This window comes from Oncorhynchus nerka, linkage group LG13 (genome assembly GCF_034236695.1).
Source record: "Oncorhynchus nerka isolate Pitt River linkage group LG13, Oner_Uvic_2.0, whole genome shotgun sequence".
In the NCBI taxonomy this organism is placed as follows: Eukaryota; Metazoa; Chordata; class Actinopteri; order Salmoniformes; family Salmonidae; genus Oncorhynchus; species Oncorhynchus nerka.
This window is the reverse complement of record NC_088408.1, coordinates 33,826,665-33,837,357: the sequence shown is the minus strand read 5'-3', so window position 1 is coordinate 33,837,357 and position 10,693 is coordinate 33,826,665. Positions and strand designations below refer to the sequence as shown.

General features: G+C 41.0%; 1 protein-coding gene across 1 annotated transcript in view; it reads left to right on the top strand.

The window, feature by feature from the left end:
* The first annotated feature begins 4,144 nt into the window (after positions 1-4,144).
* The window catches only part of LOC115139414 (scavenger receptor class A member 5-like), a 54,071-nt gene continuing 47,522 nt past the window's right edge, over positions 4,145-10,693 (top strand). Inside the window, exons 1-3 of the mRNA XM_065026356.1 lie at positions 4,145-4,472; positions 7,000-7,118; positions 9,416-9,547. Coding sequence (XP_064882428.1) covers positions 7,007-7,118; positions 9,416-9,547 — 244 coding nt within the window. The 5' untranslated portion in view covers positions 4,145-4,472; positions 7,000-7,006. The remainder of the gene's footprint in view (positions 4,473-6,999; positions 7,119-9,415; positions 9,548-10,693) is intronic.

Here is a 10,693-nt window from a genome sequence, read left to right as displayed (position 1 = left end):
TCCTCTCCAACTGGTGCTCACCCATTATCAGCAATGGTGAGCCTGGGGAGGGGCAGAGCAAGGAGGCAAGAGAGGTGGTGAGGGGAGGCCACTAGAGTTGGGGACAAAATTATGCCTGTCAATTCAGGCTGGGTACATGGATTTTAAATTGAAAATTGTCTGAATTGCATGATCAACTTTATTTGTGTCAAACATGAGCTCTGTGTTCGTTATGATTAACAGCAATTGGGAAGATCATTGGAGGCAGTTAATGTTCCATGTCATTTTGTGGTGAACTGTCTGCAGGCATCCGATGCACACAGTACAGGGCTGGAGTAGGCCAGGGATAAAATATCACATATTCACAATTAAAAAATATATTTTTTAAGATCATAGCAGTGTATTAATAATGACTGTTATACATGACCATAGCTTCTTTTGTTCTAAGACAAGATTTGGTAAGTAGAGGAGCTACTGAAGATAGTTACCGGATATGTCATGCTTCACGATGGCCAGTTGGAGGACACTTTTTTGGTAGGGGTGCTTCTCCTTGACCCAGTCAAACACGTCCTCCATGGTCCAGAGGGAGACCCTTTTAGGGAGGCTCATTGTGGATTTCTAGCATGGGCTGCAATGTATATGCCAGGGAAGGAATAAACAGCACAACAAACTAGTGTAGATTGGAGATTAGCATCTCACAATGGATCCTTGGATTACATTCCTCAAAAAGTGGCAACCCACTTTCAGTACATCACTGCATTCTATACCAGAAAGTAGGCTGGTCCTCTTTGAAGTCATGTACAGTAGGTCGATTCATTACTGTCTTTTTATGTATAAATCTCTATAACAAAAACCTCAGTCTTTAGACGTACAAATGACCATGCCCGGTGTTAGGGATGGCTAACTCTGGAGACTCCTTTGGTCTCCACAGAGTTAGGTAAATCTGCTTTTAGTTTGTTCCATACATGGGTTGCAAACAATATACAGAGTTCCCTACAACTAGATGTACTGGTGCCTCTCAGACAGTTCAACATGTTGATTGGGGACATCTTTGCTGAGGAATGGGATTGTTCCTCTTGAGTGTGTTTTGAAATTGTGTATATTTGTATTATGTTGGATTAGTGAATTGTGTATATGCATGGCTCCCTTGTATAAGAAACCTTGGTCTCAATGGAACTCCCTGATAAAACAAATGAATACTGCATTCACAAATGTTATGACAGTGAGATTGTTGCTTTTGTAAATCAACTTCATTATAGTACTATTTCCTCAGTCATATCACCTAGGGTTCAACCGGTAACTTTTATAGAGCTAAAACTGCATCAATGTTTATTTGGCCTTTACATGCTGTGGGGCATAGTATTGTTTTTGTGATGTTGGATATATAGGAATGTACTTTTCTGATTTAACAAAGAGACTGATATATGATGGAATGAGCTCCCATATGAGTAATTACTGGACAGCCAGACCAGACAGTGAGAACCTCTGTCCTTGTACAGATGTAATTTGACCGCTCTGTTGCAGGGTGTAAAACGTGTAGTGTATTGAAGGTTTAAAAAGTCTTCTGAAGTTTGTCATTTCCATTTCACACTCGATTTTCCATTACGAAAAATGTATCAACCCCTACAAAAGTGTCCATTAATTATAATCCACATAATTCATATTTCCTGTTACTGCAGGATTATTTTCCTGATGTAGCAAACTGGCTCAAATTAAGATCCACATCTGTATAAGTACGTATCACCAGGAGTTTTTCCTACCCACATAAAGAAAGCACTCTGAAATGTTGCAGTAAGATCTTCTCCCCGGAGCTAGGGGCAGTGGGATTAGATCTGTATACAAACCTCACGAAAACCTGTATGAAACAATCTGAGCAGAGAAGCAAGCACCTTTCTTCATCAGTCCTGCTGCTTTCCAGAAGGATTACATCACCATCTTCCTGATCTGACCGGAATGAAACCACATAATCTGACCCAGTGCATTTCTGACTGGTGTGTAATTCGATGTTTTGTGTGATTCAAAGTCTAGAGTATTTAATTTCTTACAATACACCCGGGTTAATCACATGATACTGGAGAGATAGGATCTAAGTCGTGAAAAAGACATCCTGTGCATATTGACCATTACTCCCAACCCCAAATCTCCCCTTGGGCAGTTCCCTTCTGTTTGTTTTCACAAACTCTTGGAGAGTAGACCACGGACCAGACGGAGTATGAGGTTTGGAGTCAATTTCGCTTAAGACTGACCTAATCAAATAGTATATATCAGTTTTAGAGCTCTGCGGGCCTGGAATGTTATAGGAAAAAGGTTCAATAAACATTATATGGGTTGGTGGAATAAAGCTACAGAGAGAAGGTAAGAGGAGAAGGAGGGAAAATGAGAGGGAGATGATAGTACGTTTCTATGTGAGGAGATGCATACAGTAGGTTCCCCTTGCTCAGCTAATTCATCAAACTTGCCAAGTAATTGAACATACCTTAAACAGATGTTTAATGTTTTGAAGGACCTGGGTATACAATAAGTGTATATATATATTACGGACAGTCTTTTGCCAACAGAACTCCCAGTGGGTTTTTACTGAACAACATTAGGCCCAATGTGAGAAATACACCACCTAGTGGTGATATGCAATATCACAGAACATTCACCTCCCAAATTCTACTACTGACGGTCATTCAATAACGTTATATTGTACGTTCAAGCGCGACACATTTAATTAACCTTTCACTGCAGTGGGCTAAATCAGGGTCCCACAGAGTTTTTCTTGGTAGTCTTAAACAAATCTGCTTTGAAACAAAAGAATACACCTCATACAAATGGTTATGGGCTTAGAAAAAAGAAGACACCTGTACCATGTCAGATATAGAGTTGAAATATATTCCCATAAAATGGGGGGGCTATGTACAAAAAGTGCTGTCAAATCTAAACGGTTCACCCGATATGGATGAAAATACCCTAAAATTAAAGCTGCACTTTAACCTCGTAGTCATTGTATAATTTCAAAAAGTATGTGCTGGAGTACAGAGCCAAAACAACAACAACAAATGTCCCTGTCCCAATAATTTTGGAGCTCGGTGTAGACATGGTTTTAAAAAGGTAACCTTAGTGGTAATATTTCATTCAATACAGGCAAATGCTTAACTTTGTGGTCAAAACTGTAATGTTTATATGAATTCTGAATATTTTCAGGGATACTCAACACCCTGAAATATATGTAGACATCATTTTTTTGGAAGAATACTATATTTCCCTTGATGGAGTAGTGCTGGATGTAAAAAGGGCTCAACTTAACTAAGTTACCCCACTCCCTCTAAAGTAATGGTAGATGCCATTCACCGGAAATGTATTGAACTGCACTAAAAACCAATAAAGGTCTAAAAGTGGTGAAACCAAATCGGTAGTCTTTGTTTACAAGTGCCACTAGTATACAATCTACTGTAAACCCTACCACGTCGTATTTGTAAAGTAAACCTGGCTCTGGTAAGGCAGACTTGAGTAGGCTAGTCCTTGTCGATGTCCTGCTTTCACTATCACTATTCACTATCTACTAGGCTAGAAATTCATAACAGTTAAAGTAAAAGTTGTTGTAGTGTTTAATCAAGTACAGTTCATCGTTTTATCGGCAGTCAGATCTTACCTGCCCAACCCTATCTGTGTCTGTCACGCCCGCGTCCTGCGCACCTGGTTGGAGGAAGAACCGCTACTCGAGGGCGGCCTCGGTGTGGAAGGAACTCTAACTAAAATGTGATCTTGGACCACAGCCATATTCATCCAAATAAAAATCGCATTTCACGCAGAGGCAATAAGGGCTATTTTATGACGGACATGCTTTAATATAGGCTATTTATATACTGGGCCCACAGAGTCATGTTTACAAAATAGGCCTAAAGACAGAAATTAACATGAGTCTATTCTAATATTTTTGCAGACGAATTACTTTCGATTAAGAATAGTTTATTTTCCTCTGACGATATTGAACTATCTATAATGTATGTATCTTATGAGGAATTAGGATGGTAGTCTTTGTAGGATCTGTAGAGATACATTGCGCCTTTTCTGTAGGCCTGACGTGCCATGCTTAAATGCCCAGAGGAGGGCGCATTTGTTCAGAAATGTGTAAAAAAAGTTTTACCGCGGTACAAAATTTATACTGGACCCTGCCCCGGGCGCATGAATTGAGAAACTAGATACTATATAGAATGAGATACGAACACATCTAATCAGAGTTGTCCAGGAAGCGGTATTCGTCACATCGTAGTCTCCATGCCTCCACTACAATTTTTAAACAGGGATTAATTCACCCAAGCATCACAGACTGGCTGATGCACGGATCTCCACCCTGCGTTTATCTGCTGAGAGAGACTTCAGTGAATTGTCTTATGTTGAGAGGAAACATTTATTGAGATTTCAGTTCATTGGCAAAACATGCACCCTTTTTAGATAACATTTTGAGATGTGCATCTGTAATACTTTGTAGTCAGAACGTCGACAAGGTGAGTGACAAACTTTTCGAAATGTTGCATCAATTTCTGTCGTGTAATTGTGACACCTGTTCTATGAGTTATTTGAAAACATCAACAGAGTGAACCTGAAATGCATTTATACCCGCGGACCTTCTTACATTCATGTATGTCCATAGATACATTATTTTCAGTATTTTTGCATTATGACTTTGAAATTGCAAAAAAAGTTAAACGAGACAATTCACCTGTAGTCTCTTCATAATGACATCTGAATTAAATTATTGTATGGACACGTTATTTTACACCTGTGCTCTGGTATCCCAAAAAATAACGGGTCTGTGTTTCTCGTTGACTTCATGCCAAGAAAATGCACATCCAAAACCACTGAACGTTTTTTGTTCTATATTTCTCCACTCATGGGTGAAATGTCCGCGTGTTTAATTAACTGGGAAATGGGTTAATTCCCCACGGACGGATGGACACGGGATGTCTCTGTAGAGGTTTCCGCTGATGTGAGACTTCTGAGACCTCATGTACTGCTGACCCAGTGCACTCTGCAGAGAGACGCCACTCAGCTGTGAGGTGCACCCGAGGACATTGGACATTTTAATTGTTTTCTCTCCTTTAGATTCCATCACTATCCAAGTATGCTGGTTTTCAGTGCATCTTGTCTATTCAGACCTACCTGGTTGGCAGAGAGAAGGCAAATATTACAATGGCATAGTCATAGCCCACAGTGTGTCTTTTTGTCACAGTGATGGATGGAGACCTCTGTCTTCTCCCTTTGCCTATAGGGACTTTATTTTTCATGATATATAATGACCTCGTGGAGATTGGACATGCTCAAGGGTTTGTTCCTGTATTTGAGGAGACATCACAAGGCACACTCATTGCCAAGTAAAGCAATACCATGGAGGAGTTGTACCGTAGCTGCTGACCGCAAAGGAAAAATACCATGGTGGGAACCTATCAGTGCCCTGCCTCTGGGGAAAAACATGAACATGAAGGCAGGATGGAAGGGGTGTACATTCTCATAGTCCTGCATGGGGTGACCATGATCAGGGATGGTGTTAGCATACTGTACAGGTTTCCTAGCAGCCTGGTTCGGTAATGGCTGTCTGCCCCCTATCCAAAAATGTCAACTGACACTCCCTCTGCGTAATGAAAAAGGCCAGATTGAACTCTTTTTAATGACTTTGTTCAACAGTCCCACATCCGTCTCTGTATTCACTATCTATTCTCTATTACGGAGTTATTAATGACCTACTCCCCACCCACTAAAGTCCAAATGGCACTGTTTTCTCAGCCATAGCATACTGTACATGTACATGCACCTTTCTCCTAAATCTAGTGGATTATTATAATATTTTATGAGGTACTAGTTAATTTCCTGCTGCTACTTGTTCATAGGGGGAGGAGTCCATAGGTCTGCCTCTGCTGTAGCCCAGGAATGTGGGAGTGCTTCTCTCTCTCACAGCTGTTCAGATGGGAATGTTCACGCTCTCTCTCTCTCTCTCTCTCTCTCTCTCTCTCTCTCTCTCTCTCTCTCTCTCTCTCTCTCTCTCTCTCTCTCTCTCCCACTCTCTCTCACTCTCTCTCTGACTACAGTCTGATTTATGGCACTAGATGGCAGCACAGGAGGCTTTGAACCCTCTACATTCTTGTCATTGATTATTATAATTCAACCCATGCCCCTTGCTTTATGTTTTAGATTCTCTGCTGTTTGCTTTAGAGACAAAAGTTATGACCTTGGTGTTGTATTCCATGCTAAAAAGATAAGGTAATAGATTGGTAAGGATACTTGTAATAATATGTAGTAGTCTGAGAGACAGGTACAGTGTTCGAACCGACGGCCCTACATCCACACTTCAATTTCAAGTTAATAACGAACGCTTTGACACTGGCAGCCTGCCACATTAGTGAGACTTGAGATTGTTAGCCATGGCGTATAAGAGACAGATCACTCAGATCAATGTTGGAAACAAGAGTGGGGAGATATAGAGCTTGATAGAATGTAATAAGTCAGCTTTGTCCTGCCAGAGGTTTTACTGGAACATTTCATATATTCATGCAATCTGGAGTGCATTCATTGCAAGTATTTTTTCTCTCCCCTAAAGCAAAGACAGTGACTTCATCCAAGTAGTTCATAATCAGAACAACAGGCAAAGGGGGGGAGGGGCATGGCAGTGGCACACTAAATCTAAAATAGACCAGTAGAATAGAGCGGTGGTCTGGTCTCTTTAGTGCTCCTGAGCTGCTATGGACTGCCAGGCCATTACAGCCTGATTGTAATAGCTGTTATTACACTGGAAGTTAGTCTGGTGTCTGCTATTGTATGACAAAGACAAGCATTTCTGAAGGAGATACATCATCTTGTCCAGAGGGGTTAGAATCAGCATGTCAAGATGATGAAGCTCACGTGCTTTACATTACATTTCGGCTGTAATTCTCTGTTCCATGAATGACTATGGAAGTGCATGCATACAGAGAGCTTTTTATTGTTCTCTTGCATATTGCTTTGATTGCATGGAAATCATCTGTTTTGTCCACCCTACAGTTCCTGAATGGAGAATAAGGCCATGTACCTGAGTACATACGAAGAGAGGGAGAACGGATCCTTCTGTGAGGAGGGCTACGATGGCAGGAACCTATCAAAGCTGAACCTGTGTGAAGACGGTAAAGAAGCAGTTTCCCTTATGTCCTGTATAAATCCTTGCCCCTTGACCTTTCACACAAGGGCCCACAGGTCCATGCATAATCACAGCATATTAGAATCTCTTTGAATTCTGCCATTGATGGAAGAATTCATTTAGTGCCTCCATATGTGAGGTGCTCATATTTCAGCTCATGAAGGGATGCAAGCAGAGTTCCTTTGACCTGACTTAGTCATGACCTTTTTAGAGGATATGCTTGTAACTACAAAGATAAACATGGGAAATCTGACTCTTGTCCCCCAACCCTCCTGGGGACTGAAGAGTTCTCTCACCCAGCGAGCGGTGAAAAAACACTAAGTGCTGATAGTATGTTGTGTGTGTTAATGTGTGAGGGTTTCGGGCTTGGACAGGTGTAGCGGAGAAAATCTACTTTAGTGTTCTCAAGTTATGACCTCCGGCATGGCACGCTGGTGGGAAAGGCTTAACGAGCCTTACCAGTGAAATGGTTATAATTCTGTTGGCCTCTTCTTGCCCAAGTCAACTAGTTTGTCCCTAAACTTGCCAAGCATACTCACTGTAAACACTGAAGGACATTGTTGCCATCACACCCCCTTTTAAAAAAGTTAGGCTGTACATGCAGCCACATTCTGCCAAATTAACTTGTGGTCTTTGGTGTTGTGTCTAAACGTATTACAATTTCTGTCTTAATTTTGCAGGATTTTAAAAAAAGTCGAAGCTGTTCTGCTCCACTTCCTCTATAAATATTCAGTCTCACTGCCTGATGTCAGCTTGTGTTTAGACTGTATTGACCCCTATGAATGTCTAAGATAAGTAGATATTGTAATGTACACTATATGTGGTCAATACTCAGGGTGTATGGTAGGATATATGATACACATAATGCCATGAAGTAAACACTTTAAAGCACCAGTGTTTTTCTGTGGAACATTTTTATTTACGTGTTTCTCTTCCACAGAAAAACTAGTGTGATTTAGTTAGCAGGCAAATTTTCAAAAAGGCACATTTCAACAAACAAATGCTTAGTATTTGTATCATTGAGGTCCACGTTTGCACGGTTCAAATATGCTAAGGCCTCAACATTTCTATATGTTCCATATATTTCACTCGCTTAAACAGCCGTGTTTTTTAAAATTTCACCTTAAGAAAAGGTACCTTATCATGGAGCTCAGCCTAGTGGGATGTGATGTGAAGTGGCTCTTCTGCGAGGTTATTGTTCACACAGAATCCCAGCAGCCACAGCATGTGTGCAGCACAGATCCACTGCCTGTCTCCACTGACATGACATCACCAGTCTTAGTACAATTGAAACCAGGCTGCAGAGCAGGCACAAGGCTGTTTATGGAAAATAGGCTGAAGGCCTTGTCTGCTAAAGCAGGCTCCTCAGTGACTTCAGAGCTACATGTTCCACAGAGAGGAAGAGAAAGACCATAGGCACATAGAAGAACCATGTTTCAGGCTGTTTCTAAAAACAAGTCATTTTTTTGTCTTGTGGCTGGGATGAGTTGCCAGGAGAACATAAAATCAAAGTGTGTAATACTTTCCTCTCGGGTCTCTCTCAGGGCTTATGTCGCCTTGAAATAAGACAATGTGCTTCATAACGTAATAGCATAATACACTCTGGAATTGATACCAAATTCCTATTAGACTGAAATCTTCTTAGCATGACTAATGATGTCTTCTGTCACCATTTTTTGGGGGCCTATTTGACCAGCACTGAATGTTCCCTTGCTTGCTCAGTAATCCTTGCTTGCTCACACACATGTCGCACACACTTCCAACTGGAATGTCACGATGACAGTTTTATCAAAATGAATTCCCCTGAAACCGTTTGACCTGGACAGTGCAATAAGTGTTTAATGAATGTATATATTGCTCTGTATCTGGGTGGCAGCCCTGTGATGTATGGTGGTGCAACAGCGGCCAATAGGCCAAATGCCAGACTTGCAGACTTTGTTTTGACTCTCATGCTCACTACAATATCAGCCCAGTGGGGAATCAAGGCCTCCAAGTCGCTACATCAGTACTAATAGAGCAATAACACAATCATTTGGGGGATATTTCTTTGCACTCATAAAGTTGTCCTATGGTATGAGATGCTCATATTGTATCTGACCGCAACAAGTCATTCAGTCTACGGTCAGGCATGCATTTTCATGTAGGACATTTTTATTACCTCATGACATGTTATCCTAATTTCATCCGACTTCTTTTATCCTCTACCCCTCACTTCAGACCTCACCGAAGAGCCTTTATGTCCGTCTTTGTCGTCCATTTCTAAAGAGATGTTTTCTTTTTCAGCCGGCTCTGCCAAGAGGAGAAGAAAGTCAGACAATTGCTGCAGCCACCTGAACTCCCTGTCTGCCATCAAGTATGCCATCGTGTCTCTATACATCCTGGTACTCCTGTGTATCCTTGGCCTCTGTTTAGCAGGTATGTCAAATCACTTGAGTTACAAACTGGCTCTTTGTGAGTTTAAATTAACAACCACAGCGACCCTATCTGGGTAGTTAAAATAAGATAAAAGACTATATTGGACACTGTCAATGTTATTCTAGTTCCCAAGAGCTAAATGGTGGATATAACAATAATATCCTTGACATTTTTCCTTGTGGGATCAAATGTGATCGAAATCAATGATCTACACTGTCTGAAACGGGTATTCTGGTTGACTTGTGTTCAGATGTGTTCAGTTCTCAAGTTCTTCAAGTGAAATTCCAAATTGTTAGTACATCTGACTTCACTTGAGAACTCTGGTCTTCAGCCGTTTGCAACCAATGACATCAGATTAAGATTAAGATTAAGAATGAATTGTTAAATGTATGGGTACTGTAACATTAAAACAGTTAGTCTGCCTGAGGTAATACATAAGGATTATGCTTTGCAATTGTACTCCACTTTAAATTTAAGTAACTGTCTCATTCAGTATATGGAATAATGTAATTTGACACAGGCCTTTCCAACTCCTTCCATCAGGACCATAATTACTGAAGTTCTATAGGTTGAAACAGGCAACATTTCCATTCCCTGAATAATTCAGGCTGTTTTTGAGGCAAAGAAGGGTCTGTCCCAGTACTAGGGTGTACCTAATAAACTGTCCACTGGGTGTATATTTATTGATTATGCAAATCCTATAAATGAAAAGGGCCAATTTTGGTGCAATTAATTATCTTAATTTGTCAGATCAAATTAAATTTCAACAAAATAATGTTGCAGGAATGCTAAGCTTATCCTTTTCTAACAACGGCAACAATTTCAGAACAATCTGAGATGGTGGGTGTCATGGCTTGATGAGATGGTTCCGGAACGACTCTCCTGTCAAGCCGTGTCAAGAGCCTCTCCCCTCCTCCAGGCCTGAGTGTGTCTGTGGAAGGATGTCTATAACGTGACTTGTCAGGGTTAGAACCAATACCCTGGTGACCTGCAACGCTGATATGTCAGACGTGGGCAACACCTTGGTGCTTTATTTAGACAAGAGCAGCAGGACTAACAGAATGGGGCTTGAACAGGGGAGTGATGTGAAGTCACTGTCTTGACAGGTCTTTCAAGACTAATGACCACTCTGGTGGGATGAATGCA